At 40.5% G+C, this 17,720-nt stretch overlaps 1 protein-coding gene across 1 annotated transcript; it reads left to right on the top strand.

Annotated features, from left to right (window-relative positions):
• Window positions 865–2,231, top strand: LOC109833050 (probable membrane-associated kinase regulator 2). Its single transcript, XM_020400595.1, has 3 exons — window positions 865–1,860; window positions 1,927–2,069; window positions 2,176–2,231. The coding sequence occupies exons 1-3, from the start codon at window positions 1,244–1,246 to the stop codon at window positions 2,229–2,231; spliced, it is 816 nt and encodes a 271-aa protein (XP_020256184.1). The 5' UTR covers window positions 865–1,243.

The following is a 17,720-nucleotide window of genomic DNA, read 5'->3' as shown; positions in this document are numbered from 1 at the left end:
ATGACATAGTAATTGTTAAATATAGTAAAATTCTTCTGTACTTTTCAATTATAATACTTGTTATTCAAATATCATAGTATAATTTCAAAGCTTATCATGTAGTTCACGTTATAAGATTGAATTCTTTGCATGCCTTCCTCTCACAGGCATCTCCTCTTATCCTTAAAATGAGACAGAGAACAAGGGCACAATGTAAAACAATTACTGTAAAATAGTTGACGCTCTGGTGCTATATTTATTTTTTATTTTTAATAGATATAGATTTCCTACTAAATAATGTTTAATATATACTTATTAATTGAAAAAAAGTTCAAAAGTTCCTTCATGGAAGAATTCACTTTATGTGATAATATTAAAAAATGGAAAAATTTGCAAAATAGACAGATTTTGCTAAATATTTAGCAAAACAGATCGTTTTGCTAAATATTTAGCAAAATAGACCTCTTTTTGAACTGTTGGTAAAAAAGAAGTCGATTTTGCTAAACAGATCATTCGAAACATACAGGACTAGTCCCGTATGATTTAATCCCCCATTAAATCATTCAGGACTACTAGTCCCGTATGTTTCGAATAGTCTGTTTTGTAAAATCGATATTTTTTTGGCATGTTGGCCAAAAGATGTCTATTTTGCTAAATATTTAGCAAAACGGTCTGCTTTGCTAAATATTTAGCAAAATAGGTTTACTTTGCAAATTTCTTCTAAAAAATTTGTCGCAAACTTTTGTAAGGAAAAAAAAATTCCGCAGCAATACTGTCGAGTGGGAAAATGAATTGGTACGTCAAGCAATAGGGAGGGGACACCTCACCTGTTCTCTTCCCTTGTCCCATAAAAATGGTCCCTGTAGAACTATTCATGTCGAGTGTAAGACTCTAGTTAATAAAATATAAGAGAAACCTATTATAGAGGGGTTGTAGGCATCTTTTACGATCACAAGAACGTAGAGGATCCCATGACATACACTCAAATGAAAATCAAGCGGCTATAAAAGCTCACCGTGCGCTCTTTTCTTCACTCATGCAGTTTTCAACGCTCTCTCTCTCTCCGTCCTCTCTCTGTGCAAAAAGCTTTGTCACCTTCTGAGTCTTAATGACTACATTCTGCACCCGAAATCAATACGGTACCTCCAACTTTAATCTCCACCAAAAATAAAAGTTTATTTAAAAACTAATCGGAAAAGATCAACGAGAGAGAGTGTGTCTGCGCGCGCCCGTTAAAAAGTTCATACCTCTGGCTCTCCCCACCATGGAAACCTTCAGCCTCCTCAGATACTGGAAATCAAACCGCGACTGCAGCAGCACCAATTTCGCCACCTCAGCTCTCCGTTCGTCAACGGACTCCTCCTCCTCCTCCTCCGACGACGACGACGACGACGGGTCCTTCTTCGATCTCGACTTTAGCGTCGAATACACCGCCGACGGCCAGGACGAAAATGCTGTAGAGAACCTCGACGATACCTCGTCGGAATCCGGCGAAGAAGCAGCATCGCCGACGTCGTCTTCGGAGCTGAGCGTTTCTCTGTCGCCCTCCGATCATCTCTTCTTCAACGGAGATCTCATACCTCTCGAAGATTCCGATCCCAAATCCTCTCAATTCTCCGTCTCTCTTCTCAAATCCGCTACTAGATTTCGCGTCTTCATGCTCCGCCTCAGGAAACCTAAGTCCGCTCAAAATCAAAACAAGAACACCAAATCCTTCGTCAATTTCAAAGTAGAGGAGGTCCCGATCGTCTCTCTCTTCAGGAACCCGCTAAAGACGCGGAGATCTGATGACGACCTGGTCGAGGATAAGGTCAAACTCTCGAAAGAGACGGTCCAGAAGTACATCAACAAGATCAGGCCCCGAAATGGCCTCGAAACTGAGTAGTTGGCATCGCGTAAGCTACACCGACTGTCGATGCGTCGCTAACGGAAGCATCTGCTGAAGAGCAAGTCGGCGTTCGTCGGGCAGGCTGCTGCGCGGTTGACCTCCCTCCACGGCGGACAGGTGTCAGCGAAGGGGAGAGATGACCTCGCTGAGGAGGATGGGATTCAGAGCGCCATTGCTCACTGCAAGAGCTCTTTGATCAAAGGTACGTAGAAGACGCTCGCTACTTCCATTAATTCTTTCTTTATTTTATTTTTTAGAATTTCTCTTTTTTTTAAGAATTATTTAAAAAAAAATTTGATTGTTTGCAGGTTCCCGGTCGCCGTTGGTGCGGTCAAACAGCGATCAAACCGATGTTAGAAGTTAGAGGGAAAGTGCTCAGAGAGGAAACAGAGAGACTACTCTCTTGTAGCTTTTTTTTTTTTTTTTTAATTAAGTTTTTCTTGGGGTTTGTTAATTTGTTTTGTCGTAGAGTCAGGTCAGTACAATATATGATTTAGGTGAACTATGTTAACTAAGTAGCAAATCATTTGGGCCCTAAAACGTGTGGCCAAACACGTGAGTTGTGATGTGGTCCAAAAAGAATTTGCTAGTTCATGATATCTCAGTGTTTTAGTTGTAATTTGTACTTATATACAATGTTTGTTTGGATGCTGGTAAATTGCGTGAGCTCCGTATAGTCCTCACTGAAAGCTAAATCAAAAATTGAGCGGGAATTTGGATTCTACCGACTACTTTTAATTAAACAATAATAATGAATTTTCTTAATTATAAAACTATTTAGTATCGATTGTGGTTCATGTTGAGCGAAAATATAAAGGACTATACAACATAGGTCACGTAAAATATTTGACCATTGTTACTACTTTGGATCCAAATCCCTTGGATTAGGGTAACTCCAACATCATGTTCTATGTCAGAAATCTGCTGCAAGTTTTTACTACTGATTTTGGCAAATTTACTCTTATCTTTTAGGAAGTATCTGCATGTATTTCCAAATCCAAATGAAAAAGAGAAACTTAGCAACTAACTAATATTTGTAGATAATTGGACACAGTTGAACAACAAACCTTACCATCGGAACTACAATTTTTTTTTTAAAATGACATGCAACAAAAAATGCCAAAACAGAACTTATCAAATTCAAACTTTTTCTTTCATACATACTTTTGAAAGACCAACAAAAGAGGAGGAAGTTAAAACATTAAATTAAAAAAAAAAGTAGAAAATTCCCCGGTCCTTTTTACGAAAGAAAGCCAGAAAAAGTTTTTAACTTTTTGCATTATATAGTACAGAGTACAGTGGGTCACCCGACTCACGCGAGGTATAGGAGCAGCGAATCCGAAGAAAAGAGCAGGTACTCGTGACTCGTGAGAGGTGTCGGTTTCCTTCGTTTTTCTTCCGAATTGATAGAGGATTGATTCTATTGTACACTTTATGCATAAATTCGGGGCAACAATTTTCATATGATTCAGTTATTAGGCTTGAGTAGTGTGGGAATTTTTTTATTTTTTTATTTGGTTAGTGTTTGGGTCAAAAGTCGATGTTTTCATTATTTTAAATTTATTACAACTTTAGTCGTTACAAAAAACGTAAATAAACGAGAAAAATAGATCTTTTTATAAGATCGACTTATACAATGAAAATGTAAAATAGTACAACTCTTGTCAAACTGCTTGCGTGGGAACTTCGCCAGTGCCGGGGACGTTAATATTTGTGGACCGCCACGGATCAGATCCGGTTGACAGATTAAGTTGATCAAAGTTCTTACTTCACGAAGGAAGTAATCGCAACAGCGGTAATCTCGACCAAGCGAGATACGGCTCTTCTCGAGATTTAAGACCAAGCTTAAATTCGGAGGAATAGGGGATGAGTCTCAGATCTCTCGAACTCCACTCTTTATGCATAGGAATTCGCCAAGATCTGTTAACCCTCGTTGTAAATTCGTGGCTCCACTCTCCACTTCGACAGCGTTTCGCCCTCTTGATCTCCCCCTGTGAAATGAGCCCTTAGGCCTGTATTTATAGGCTTCGGTTGGGGGTTTTTGGATAAGAACGATGGATTCCTCCTTATCTTCAGTTAACAACTGTATAACTTCGTTTAGAGATAACATTGAGGCAGTTAAGAACCTCTGGAACAGAAGAAAATCTCGTGAAGACCCGTCAAAACGCGTTTCCGGATCAGATCGACGTGCGGGCCAATGCTTGGTGGCTCGGCCCTAGGCCGAGCCACTGGCCCTGGCCGAGTCCATTTTGGTACGACTCGCCGCCCAGCGGCTATTCTGTTTCGCGGTTTTCTTGTCGTTTCACGTTGTTTACGCGTATTTTTGTTGTTTCGTTGACTAGTATGCTTGCGTCGATTCGCTTCTATGTTTGTGAACGCGCGATCGCTTGATGGTGGCCGACGATCGTGTGCAGGCCACTTGGTTTGTTGTTCCGGTGGCTTGCGAATGCGCGGGTCACTTGGAACTGGCTGATGAGTGCACGAGCCAATTGGAGATGACGCGGTGAGCATACGTGATGCTTGGTTCATCATTCCGGTGGTCGATGAACGTACGGGCCACTTGGCGGTGGCTGGTGAGTGCGTTGACCACTTGGAGGTGGCCGGTGAGCACGCGGGCCACCTGGTGTTGGCCGTTCTGATGGTTCATCGCCACGTCATCAACGTTTCGCCGATTTGCTTCATGTGCTTGTCGGTGTCAGATGATCCTCTTTGACTCGGATAATCCCCTTCGACTTGGATAATTGTGTTCATCACCTTCTCTTTGTCTTGAGTTATGCGCGGATACCTATAGGCATTTTTAAGATGCCTACAGATACCCTCTCTAAAGTGTTTCAGCATCATTCCTTTATAGAGGAGTCTGAAATACTTTGGATGTGATAGGTCCCACCTTCAGTCGGTGTCAAAGGACCTGTAGCTGGCTTAAATTCTTGACTTCTTCAGCCTTCCTTCTATTCAATGTTTTGTTGAATAGATGAAGTTCTTCCGGCACTTGGTTTATCGTTTGACCGTTGTCGAAATCTTGAACTGAAGTTGATGGGTAAGTTTCTGAACTTAGCTCTTGTCATTTAGTTGACTTTGAACTGATTATCTTTGTCGGGAATTCATATATGAATGTGATTGAACTCCCTGTAATCATCCTCTAACTCGAAATCTTTCCATAGCCTTATTTTGGCGAAATCATCGACGTGTTGATCGGCATCAACCTTTGCGTTGACCGGCGTTAACCTTTGCTGTAACGCGCGGACCAGCGTTAACAGAATTTATACTCATACGTTTGCTGGAGTTTACATAGTTTAAGATCTTAAGGCATTGGAGCGTGCAGGCGGTCACAAATGTGGGGCTGTAGGACCAACTGTTAAAGCTCATTCATCTGCATGTATGAATGTTGTCAAATCCTCAAGTCATGAGACCAACTAATGGAGCTGGTGCGTCAATGACTCTCACATTTATAGGATTTTTGGCAAACTCTCAGCCATCAACGGGTTTGATGAGCCTTTACCAGTACCGTTTGAGTCGGGCTAGCATGCGAATTGTTTAAGTCCGTTCCGTATGTAACGTTATGCTAAGAGAGTTAACTCTTTTAGTACTACGATATTGAATACGTAGACTTCATCTTTCTTATAGGAATAGACTACCCGACGACGTGTATTAGATGTAGACTTAGGATTTTTGGCAAACCCTCAGCCTTCAACGGATTTGGCGTGCCTTTACCGACTACCGTTCGAGTCGGGCTAGCATGCAGATTATTTAAATCCGTTATGCATGTAACGTTGTGCTAAGAGAGTTAACTCTCTTAGTGCTATGATGTTGAATACGTAGACTTTGTCTTTCTTACGGGAATAGACTACCCGACAATGCGTATTAGGCGCTGACTCATCCTTACTTAGGATTCAGGATAAAAGTCCCCAGACTCGGATTCTGGTATCTTCTTCACTCGGCGAAAGACTAAACCAGCAACGCATGTTAGGCGTAGACTTATCTCTATTTAGGAGTCGAGATAAAGTTCCACGCGCGTGTTAGGCGCAGATTTTAGCGTTATTAATAACGGCCTACCACAATGTCGAATATGTGAGCTTTTGTCCTTTTTATGGTCAAGGACTAACCGGCAACGCGTGTTAGGACCTGACTTATCCCTACTTAGGTTTTAGAATAAAATTCTCCGTGCGTGTAAGGCACGGATTATGGTGTTATTAATAACAACCTGTCACAATGTCGAATATGTGGGCTTTTGTTTTTTTTACGGTCAAAGACTAACCGACAACGCGTGTTAGGCGCTGACTTATCCCTACTTAGGCTTCGGGATAAAATTCCCCGTACGTGTAAGGCACGGATTATAGTGTTATTAATAACAACCTACCACAATATCGTATATGTAGGCTTTTGTCTTTTTTACGGTCAAAGACTAACCGACAACGCGTGTTAGGTGCTGACTTATCCCTACTTAGGCTTCGGGATAAAATTCTCTAGATTGGGATTCTTGTGTCTTTTTCAATCGATGAAAGACTAAACCGGTAATGTATGTTAGGCATTGACTTATCCATACTTAGGATTCGATATAAAATTCCTCGTGCGTTTGAAGCACGGATTTTAGGAGTTATAATGTTTAAAGATTATGTCTTCTCTTGGGGCAAAGACAAACCCGATGTGGGAGAGAAAGAATTTTATATTCTATCTCCCAAAACTGAAGAATAAGAATTTTATATTCTATCTCCAGTTGCCAACGAAAACTTAAAGTGTGATCTCCACTTCCAGAATCCGGGAAGGTGAAACTAAGAGTGAGATCTCCACTCCGAGAATCAAAATGATTCGGATAATCCTAATTATCGGAAGGTTTGATTACCGAACTAAAGGTGGGTTTCTCGTTTATCGAGAGTGAATTACGGTTTTGGCTTTAACTGTAGGAATGTTTAACCAAATATGAGCTTTGAGATGACCCTAACTGTAGAAAGGTTTGATCGCTCGATTTGAAAGTGGACCTCTCATTCATAAAAGGAATTGAGAGGAGATTTTAGTTGTGGTCCTAACTGTAGAAAGGTTTGACCAAGTGGGAGGATTGAGACGATCCTAACTTTTATAGGTTTGATGGCTCAATTTAAAAGTGGACCTCTCGTTCATGGAAGGAATCGAGAGTGGATTTTGGTTGTGGTCCTAACTATAGGAAAGTTTGACCAAGTGGGAGGATTGAGACGATCCTAACTTCTATAGGTTTGATCGCTCAATTTTAAAGTGGACCTCTCGTTTATGGAAGGAATTAAGAGGAGATTTTGGTTGTGATCCTAACTGTAGGAAGGTTTGATCGAGTAGACAGTGGGAGTGGGAGTACAAATCACAGTGGGAGTATTGACTTGTATAAATCACTCAGTAGGGGTTCTTGATGTTAAGTGATAAGAACTTAACACAAAGGGGTTTGACAATTGTCAAGGATTGACAAAATAAAATTCCAAACATTATGTCTTGACTCTAACAATGGGAGTGTTGAGTGCACAGACACAGTGTGAATTTGAATGGATTAAACCGGAAAGAATTTTAGTAGACCCACTATCAATTAATTTTATCAGTGAGGGATTTTGTGGTGGAAGATTATAAATTGTCAACAATAGTGAGAGTTTTTTGTGAGGGAAGATTGATCCAACGAAGTGATCAAATCTCGTCTCAGCAAAAGAGTGGTTGGAAGTTGGTGAAACTGATCCCAGTAATTGGACATGTTTCACTCTTGTAAGCATTTAGAGTTCAAGTGGGAGTTTCTTATTCATCCCCTTTTGTAGCGACCGGGTTATCCCTAAGAACACCACATATAGTATTCTTTTGGGAACTTCCCGTTACATCTACCCCCAGCTTTCTTTGTGAAACTGGGTCTAACATTGTACTCAGCTAGATGAACAGGTTATCCTTAAGAATACCAAGCATGACACTCTAACATTGTACCAGTTTAGAGTCATATACCTGTTGGAATATTGAGAAGCAGTTTACACTCGTATACTCTTCAGAGGGTTGGAAGGAGCAGTTTATACTCTTATACTTATCAGAGTCTTCATTCGACTTAATTGAGCGTTATGACGCCGGCTTCAACCAAGGTTTGGATGCTATTCTTGAGAGTGAAGCAAGCCTTGATAGGATGAAGGATCCTCCTGTGGTACACACAATACTTTGGATCCGAAGTATTGTCAGCTTTCTCCTGATCTGCGATAAGTGGTAGCTTAATTTTGTTATTTTCAAGGAGGGACTCGAAAATGGTTGGAATCTCTTCGTCCTTGAAGGAGTACTTTTTTTGGAGTCTCGGATCCGAAGCATTTCGCTATCTCCGGGGGTTGTTGTTGTGACGTCTGATTAATATCAATAACTGCTGCAGATGCCTTCCACTTACCACGGGAGATGAAGCTCGAATTCGGAGGGTTAGCCGTCAGTTGGCTTCTTTCAGCTTTCTTCCTTCTGAGGAAGCGTTCGGCCTGCTCTCCGCGCACCTTCAACTCTTTCCAGGTGTTAAATGGTGCTACTCCCATAACTTCTAATATATCGATGGATAGGTTATTATGACAAGTTTGGAGGATGAAGTCTTCTGTGACTGGATCTTGACAGTTCATCGCTTTATTTTGAAAGCGCTTGATGAAGTCGTCGACCGTCTCTTCGTCTTCTTGTTTCTCCTCAAAGTGTGTCCTGATTGATATCTCGGCATCATCCTCGAAAAAAATTACCGAGGAATGAGCCTTCTATATCGTCCCAACTGTTTGATGCTCCCAGGTTTAATACGGTGATACCAATCAAAGGCGGACCCACGAAGGGTGTCAACTAATGACCGAACCATCAGGGCTTCATTGCCAGAGATAACCCCCAAGTGGGACTTGAAGTAGATCAGATATTGAGTGGGCGAGCCCTTCCCGTCGAATGATGTGAAGTTGACCAGGTTGAACTTCACCGGGCACGGGATCGACTCACACTCTCTCGGGTAGGAACACAGAATACCGGTCTTCTTCACCTCTCAAGCATACATCAGAGCGTTGATTTTTCTCTCGAGATCTTTCATTTTCTCATCCTCGCTCGTATCAGGCCTTGGACGATTCTTAAGAGGAACAACATGGCCACCCCCAGTATTATCATCTTCGGCGAGACTGCCCCCAGCGTCGTTATCCTTAGTAGGGCCACCCCTAACGTTTTGGCCAATGAGAGGGTTATCAGCATTAAGGTGGTCATCCACATTTGAACCGCTAGCTGCTTGACTAACATTGTGGCTACGACTGGATTCACCTATCTGATTCAATAAGGCTCGTATTTGTTGGTCATGCTCTTCCCTCATTTGCAACATACCCATTTCCATTTTGAACTTGAAGTTCTCTTTTTGCTTAGCCAAGGCATCCTCGATGATTTTGGCCATTTGCTCGGTGTTGACCAAAAACGCCTCGCGGGATTGTCCTATGTTGAACAACGTATTGTCAGAAGTGATAGCAGAGTTCGCATATGATGCTTCATCATCCGAGGATAATCCCTTGACTAACATTGTGGCTACGACTGGATTCACCTATCTGATTCAATAAGGCTCGTATTTGTTGGTCATGCTCTTCCCTCATTTGCAACATACCCATTTCCATTTTGAACTTGAAGTTCTCTTTTTGCTTAGCCAAGGCATCCTCGATGATTTTGGCCATTTGCTCGGTGTTGACCAAAAACGCCTCGCGGGATTGTCCTATGTTGAACAACGTATTGTCAGAAGTGATAGCAGAGTTCGCATATGATGCTTCATCATCCGAGGATAATCCGCTATTCATCATCTGATAGTCCATACGCCTAGTAGTTCCTACGCGTAACGGAGTTATACGTTGGGATATGTCCAAAAAATATCGGGGATTGAAACTTCGCGTTGACTTCTTCTTATCGACCATATTGATGGTGACCTTTGGGAGTTCATTATCTTGCGCAGCTGATCTTTTTCTATAGAAACGCCTTGGCTTGGACTTGGACGTTCTGGTGGAGATCCTTTCAAATACCGAGACCCTCTGTGGAGCGGTCTTAGGGCAGCTACACGCTGATAATACTACCCTGATAATTTTGGTACACGGATAATGAAAGTCCATCTCCCGGAAATATCTCTTTTGAGATCTGTTCGTACGTACCCCCAGCCCGATAGTACAACTCATCGGCATAAGGACCAGAGCAATCTATCGCGTGTTGACATGACTTCTCAGGTATAACGTCGTCGTCTGACGAACACATTTCCTTCTTAGGACTTGTTGCCTTAATGGCGTTATCAAGAGTCACACGTTTAGAGCCACGCTTTCGTGAACGTGGGACTTTAACGGGCTCTTGGATACTGACTCGCAGTCCAAGATGGTCAGTTACAGAAATTTTCCTATTATGGAAAGGCTCTGAATTATTACGAGGGCGTGTGCGACCCCCAACTCGAGTAGTTGCTTGGGGTTCTGAAAATCACATTTTTATTATAATTTTAAACCCTCATTATCTATTTTATATGAATAAATATACCACTAATAATTATTTTTATCTTTAAATACAGGTTAATAAAGAATAAATCCCAAAAATCCTTTCTCTCAACAAAGGCCCTTGAGTAAATGAAGAAATAAAGCAAAAGAGAAATCAAGAAGCCCATTGGAAAATCCAATTGCCAATTTATCCAAAAGCCCAAAGCTAAAAAGAAGAAGAAATGACAAAGCCCAAAAGCCCAAGTCCAAGAACAAGAGAAAAGCTCGGACAGCAACAGGAGAGAACTGGGCATCGATACCAGCATCAATACCCATATCGATGCCGACATCGATACCCCTATCGATGCTGGTATCGATACTGTCGTACAGTCAGTTACGAAGTAAGGGCTAAAATTTGCTTGTTTTGGATAAGATTTCAATCCAAGGGCTCACATTCATTGATGTTTACTATAAATAGGGGTAGAGAGTGAAGGGTTAGAGGTGTGAAAAATTTTATAACTCTATTTAGAGAGGAGGGTTACTCTTAATTAAGAAGACCTTCCAAAAATTATAACTTTTGTTGCAATCAATAAAAGAATTTTTCTCCACTTTAAAATTTTCTTTTCTTCTCTTTGTTGAATAATGAAGATGAAGATGAAGAGCAATTTGAAGGTTTATATTTTTTTATTTTTCTCCTTTATTTCTTTTTAGTAATTTCTTTATTATTGCTTATTAGTTAGATTTACATTCATGCTTGTAGTGTAGATTTATTTTCTTATCTTTTAATTTTCTTTTGCACATTAATTTGTAGAGAGATTTATTTTCTTGCATTTAATTTTTATAATTTATTTTGTAGTTTAGATTTTAATTCTTTGTAGTTAGATTTATTTCTTGTTTATAGTTTAGATTTTTCTTTTCTTTTTATTTTTGTAATTAGTTCTTTTTCTTCTTGCTTTTATTTCTTAAGATGTGAAATTAATTATTGTAAGAATCTTAGAATTGTATGAAACTAGTCTAATTTCCTTTATATTATATGAATTATTCTCTTGCACTTAAAATATTCATGTTTAGGATAATCAACTAGAAAACTAATTGGTAGAAGAAGAATTTGATAATCTATGTTTATCTTAAATGGTTTGATAGGTTATGCTTATGAATTCTAGGATTACTATATTGTTGTTGTTCTTATCATGAATTGTAATTTTGACTTAGATGATAATTTGATAGGTTATACTTTCCTTAAATGGTTTGATAATCTATGCTTAATAAATCTAAATTAAAATATGATAAAAAAAGAATAGTTTGTATTTTATAATTGAGATTAGCTAGTGGATTCAATTCTAGATCTCTCTTATCTTTAATTGAATCCTTCATCTTTTGTTTTCTTGATTTTTTTATTCTTTCTTTTTATTTTATTCTTTGATTCTTTCTTCTATCCTCTAAAATTCAATTTATTATCACTTGTATATATTCAAAACAATCACTCATCATATCTCTCTACATAATCACACTTATTCTTTAATCCTATTTTTGTCACGCACAAAACATAAGAACTAATTCTAATAATCTCTTAAAATCACATTCCTCGTGGGATCGATACTTTTATTCTATAACTTGATACGGTTGTGTACTTGCAATCTTTGGTACATATTTACAACGCATCAAGTTTTTGGCGCCGTTACCGGGGAATGTGCTAAAATAGGATTTTATTATTTTGGTTCTTTAACTTGTGTGTTTTCTTATGAAGGAACCGCTTGGAGCTTGAAAATCTTGGATTGAAGATCAAGAACTTGGAGAATTGCTTTTAAGTAACTCTTCTTTTTAGCGTTTTTAATTCCACCCTTTTTAGTTAGCTTCATAATTAGAGACAATTAGGATTTAAAAAAAAGATTTTATTTTTGTTTACCATAATAAAATTCACCTTTCACATAGACATTAACTAACAAGATAATAAATTCAAACAAGAGCTCTCTTCTCACATTTGATTGTTGTTGACCGTAATTAAAAAAAAGATTTTTTTTTCCATCCTTTTTAGTCGCTTTTAATTTCTAGGGTTGCATTTCATATAAAAAAAAAGATTTTTTTTTCCATCCTTTTTAGTCGCTTTTAATTTCTAGGGTTGCATTTCATATAGTTAGTAGGAATTCACCAAAGTGATTGTAGCACTTGATTTGGCACATACTTCAAACATTCTTAAGGGTAAAACCCCCTAATCAAGATAAGATAAGGGATTTCATCACACTTTCCTTAGCCCACAAATCACTAATTTCTCACTTCACAAAGCCAAGCCTCCTAAAACTCATTAGACGTTGGCCCCTAAGGACTCAAGCTTAATAAGGAACAAGAAATCCTTAAGTGAACCGGTTCAAGTTTTCTTGGATTAGTTGGTGTTTAAGACACGGTTTACGGGTTGTGTAAATCGCTCCACAAGGAACGAGGTACTTAATTAATCTCTGATCGCCCTCTAGTACTATCCTTACCTGGCTAACTACTCGGGTAAAACTTTAATCTTTTTTACTTTAGGAGTTTTTGGTTAGGAGCTGGTCTAGTTGAGTTAGGCTAAACCGTAGAATTAGAGTGAATAAAAAGTGATTGCTTTGATTTGTTTTAGTTAGGATTTTCCTTTATCCTTTTCTTCTCATAAAAAAACTAATTTTCTTTCTTTCCTTTAAATAAAAAATAAAAAAATATTATAAAAAGAGTTGTTTTGGTGTATGCAAACGTGGGTTAGGGATAATTCTCATCGTTTAATCCGTGTTGAACCAATCCACGAAATAGAATATCAACCTGTTCTCCCGGATATGTGTTACCCCACCAGAAATGCAATTCCCTCTTGCATAAAGCTCCCCGAAGCAAATGGAATAAATTTCAAGCTTAGACCGCAATACATAAACATGCTTTCTAAATTCCTCGGAAACGAAACTGAGGATGCTTATATTTTTATCTCGGAATTTGAGGAAGTATGTATTATGATCAAAATAAGAGATTAACCGAAGACGCGATCAAGCTCAGATTTATTTCATTTGCTCTTAAGGACAAAGCTAAAAAATGGCTGTACAGCTTACCGACAAATTTCATCTCAACTTAGGATGAAATTGTCACTGTTTTTCTCAAGAAAAATTTCCCTATTCATAAAATGGTAAAGCTTAGGAACATCATTCAAAACTTCAAAACTGTCTCGGGAGAACCATTCTGAAATTATTTTGACCGATTCAAAGATCTTCTGATCCAATGTCCTAATCATGGTCTCGAGAAATGGCGATTATGCCAAGTCATATATGAAGGATTGGACTATTCTTCAAAAACATCTTTAGAATTGATGTGTCAGGGAGATTTTATGAGGAAAAACGACGACGAAGCTTAGGAATTCCTAGAGAGTCTATCAAATAAAATAATGCAGTGGGAACACTGTGATGACAGAGTTTCATCAGTTCCCCAATATAAGTCTAGTGGTCTTTCCTTGGAGTCAAACATTGCTTCTGAAGCAAAGATGGCGACGATTCTGCGGAGGTTAGAAGCCTTGAAAATTAAGGAACAAGCTCCAGCTCAAATCAATCATGTTTTTGCCCCGGGATGTCATAATTGTCAGTCTCCTACTCACGTTTCAGAGGATTGCCTTCTCCTAGGAAACAACAATGCATTAGAACAGATGAACGCTGCATTCCAGCGACCTAGAAATGATCCATTTTCTCTAACCTACAATCCAGGTTAGAGAAATCATCCCAACTTTGCATGGAATCAAGGAAATTCTCCTGAAAATCAAAACTTCATTCCCGCGTCAAACTCACAATTCCCTAGGGGAAATACACTTCCATTCAACGCACCAAACAATTTTCATCAAGCTAACCCAGTTTTTCCAGCCCAACATCCTCATCCTCACCAGCCTACAAATCCTTCAAATTCTAATCATGACAAACATTTGAGTGTCTTAGAAAAGGGTTTAGAAGCTATGATCAAAGGTTCTAGACAAACTACCAATATGTTGACCTAGTCATCCACCACTCTAAATTCCTTTATGCAAACAATCGGCTAAGTGCTCAACTCGAATACTCAAGCCATAATCGCTATTAGAAACCTGTTCGCGGGAAAAGTTGGTGTTTTCTTCATTATCGATGTCATTGCACTCAGTTAACAACTTTATGTGTTACAAAGAGATCCGGTCTTTTTATAAGATCCGGCTTACAATGAAAATCAAAATAAAACAAAGAAATCAAAATTACAACTTCTCTCTTTTACCGAACAAATCACAAGATCCTGTTATCCGGTCTCTTGCTTCTGTGGGTTGTTTGCCTGCGCCGGGGTTGCTTACCGTGGACCACCGCGTGATCTGGATCCAAGCAGATCTACGACGTATTACGGGTATTATCCCACCAAGGAGATAATAGCCGGGAGGGATCGTTTCACCAAGGAAACGACCGCTCGAATCTCGGGATCTAAGAACCAAGCTTAGATCCGGAGTGTAACGACGTAGATCTGAGGATTAGACTCTCTCGAACTCCTGCCTTTTTCGGTGCGGGTGCTCGCTAAGAATCAAATCCGGGTCTCCAAGTCTTCAAGCCTTCAGATCTCCGAGTTGAGGTGACAATCCGGCAGAGTTTCGGCTCTCTCAAAAGTTTCAGAAGAAGTCCCTCAAATGAACAACCACCCCCCCTATTTATAGCCTCTCTGAACTGTGCCTTTGTGCACAAGAGAGAGAGGGGGGGGAGTCGGGCCACCTGAGGGTGGCTCGGCTCATGCCGAGCCACCCTGAGGTGGCTCGGCCTTGGCCGAGCCACCCTGAGGTGGCTCGGCCTTGGCCGAGCCACCCTAGGGTGGCTCGGCCTTAGCCGAGCCACCCTGGGGTGGCTCGGCCACCGAGCCACCCTAGGGTGGCTCGGCTTGGGCCGAGCCACCTTAGGGTGGTTCGGTTCGGGCCGAGTTCCCCCAGGTGCGCTGGTTTTGTCGTTTTCCGTTGTTTCCGGTTGTTTTGTCCGTTGTTCGGTTGTTTTGTTGATTTGTTGACTTGATTCCGGATTTGGCAGTAAACTCAGTCGGTGTTTGAGTTCAAATCCACTTTGTTGGAAGACCCGTCGACTCCCCGAACCACTAACGTTGTTCACATGCAGTTCGTTAGCTTTGTAGCCTCTTTAGTTCGTTTCGTTGCTTGAACGTTCGTCGATTTGTCGAATCATCGCGCCGAGCTGTGTCAAGGGACCTATAAGCAGTTTTATACGCCTACAGATACCCCCTCCAAAGCTTTTCAGCCTCGTTCTTTTATAGAAGAGTCTGGAATGCTTTGGATATGATTGCCCCTACCCTTTGTCGGTGTAACGGGACCTGGAAATGACTTTTGTTCTGTATTCCTTCAATCCTTCGGGCCATTCAGTGCTTTGTAGAATGCCTGTAGGGGTTCCGGTGCTGCATTTATTGTCTGACCGTTGTTGGAATTTGAACTTTGAAGTCGATTCCTGATTTTTTCAATCTTTAACTCGTGTTGGTTGCTTCAACATGAAATTGACCATCGGTTGACGGCTTTGAATCTTTATTGTGACGCGTTGTCTGGCGTTTAACACAGTTTATACTCGTAAGTATTTTGGAGTCTACACAGTTTAAGCTCTTAAGGAGTTGGAGCGGGGAGGTCTAGTTTATACTCATACACTCCTGGGAGTTATGTTAAGTTATCCTTAAGAATATTTTTAGAAAAATATTCTCCAGAAACTTCTCAACAAAGAGGAGGGAATAGTTTAAACTCGTATACCTTATTGGAGTATTTCCGTATCCAAATGAGTTGAACCGGTCCGATAATAAGCTGAATCGGCCTAATAATGAGCCAAATAAGGCAGTAATTCGGTGCAAAAAGTCTCCCAACCCTTCCAAACATGTGGGAGAGGCAAGAATAAACTAATGATCGAACCTTCGGTCGATTTGAAGTTGTTTCGACGTTCAATTCTGCTTCAATTTGAATTCTGGTTCGGATTTGGTTCAAACTGGTCCATTCTGGCTCATTCTGGTCCATTCTGGCTCATTCTGATCTGATCTGGTCTAGCCAGGTTCAATCTGGTTCAATTTGGCTCATTCTGGCTCAGTTTGGCTCAATCTGGCTCAACCTGGTCCAATCTGGCTAGGTCTGGTTCAGCCCAGTCTGGTCTGGTTCAGCCCAATCTGGTTCAAGGCTATAAGAGGGGTCTTTTTTTTCTTTTCTTTTTCTTTTCTTTTTCCTCTCTAGGGCCGGCCGAACTTTCCCCTCCCCTCTCTTGATTTCTCTTCCCTCAAGCTTCCATTCGCCTTGAAACCTTGATAGTTATCCTAGATCTAGGGTTCCTTTGGATCTTGGACTGAAAAATCACTCAAAAACTCCATATTTGGAATTTCTCTCAGGCCCCTCGAGCGCGTGGTTCAAGTTTCCTTAAAGATCACATTTTTTATTGGATCTCGAGCCTTTCTTCAGGTAAATCTTCCACAATTTGGATCTTTTTCATGCTCAATTTAATTCATGCATTTGAGGGTGTGATTTGATGCCTCGAGCTAATCTTTCAGGGGGGTAAAAATGCAATTTTGAGGGGTTTTTATGCAAAAATTAGGGCTGAAATTATTTTTTGAATCTAACCCTTTGAGTTATTTTGCAGGCCGTCATGTCTCGCGCCTCGAGAGGTCGTTCCCCTGCCATGTCGGTTGATGGCGCGCCTCCCTCTTATGCTGGTGAGCTACTTTTTGCAAATAAACCCTTTTTTTTCTTATAAATTTGTAAATTGACCCTTTTTTAAACCCCACGTTGTTCTCCTTGGCGAGGCAATCGGGAAGAGCCTTGATTCTCCTTGGTGAGGATCGACGCTTCAAAGATATGTTTTGCTTGGTCAAAACCATATCTCAAAATTAAAGGGGGCGATTTGACACTACATTGCGTTTTATAAGGCAGGGATATGTTGTCGACATACCCTGTTTTGTGATTGCACAATGTGGCCAAATCGTCTCACCCTTTATAAGGCAATGACTCTATCTTAGCTATTTGTAAGATGAGTTCAATTTCCTTTTATAATCGAGACTAACCAGTGTTTAACTGTCTATTTTGCAGTGGGGTACCCTTCTGGATCATTCCCGTCCCACGCAATATATGGACGGCGTGGCGAGCATTATTCGAACTCCAACGATCCTTCCCCTATTCCAGCTACCCCTCAGTTTGCTTCGGACACGTCGACTGAGGTTGCCCAAGTGGTGAGGGAAGGTGGTCATCGAGCTATTCGCCAGCTAATCACAGATGCGCCTTTTGTGAAGGACGCCAGCTCTACTCAGCCTCTTCGAAAGAGCGATTTCCTATTTGGTGATTCTGTCGATGACCCAGAAGCCGTATTCATTGGTGCTGAGCATTGGCTTCACAAGACCGGCAATGGCTTCATATACTTGCCGGAGATTCCTCGGCATCGTTCATTGACTGAGCTCAGATGTCAGGCTGTGACACGGGAGAT

This window comes from Asparagus officinalis, chromosome 1, assembly GCF_001876935.1.
Source record: "Asparagus officinalis chromosome 1, Aspof.V1, whole genome shotgun sequence".
NCBI lineage: Eukaryota > Viridiplantae > Streptophyta > Magnoliopsida > Asparagales > Asparagaceae > Asparagus > Asparagus officinalis.
Note: the sequence above shows the minus strand (reverse complement) of the source record. Positions and strands in the feature narration are given on the sequence as shown.

Bases quoted from the DNA above. Each gene is read 5' to 3' on its own strand.
- LOC109833050 (XM_020400595.1), top strand. From the start codon at position 1,244: ATGGAAACCTTCAGCCTCCTCAGATACTGGAAATCAAACCGCGACTGC. The intron at 1,861-1,926 runs GTAGTTGGCATC...TCTGCTGAAGAG, and splicing joins CGAAATGGCCTCGAAACTGA to CAAGTCGGCGTTCGTCGGGC. The intron at 2,070-2,175 runs GTACGTAGAAGA...GATTGTTTGCAG, and splicing joins CAAGAGCTCTTTGATCAAAG to GTTCCCGGTCGCCGTTGGTG.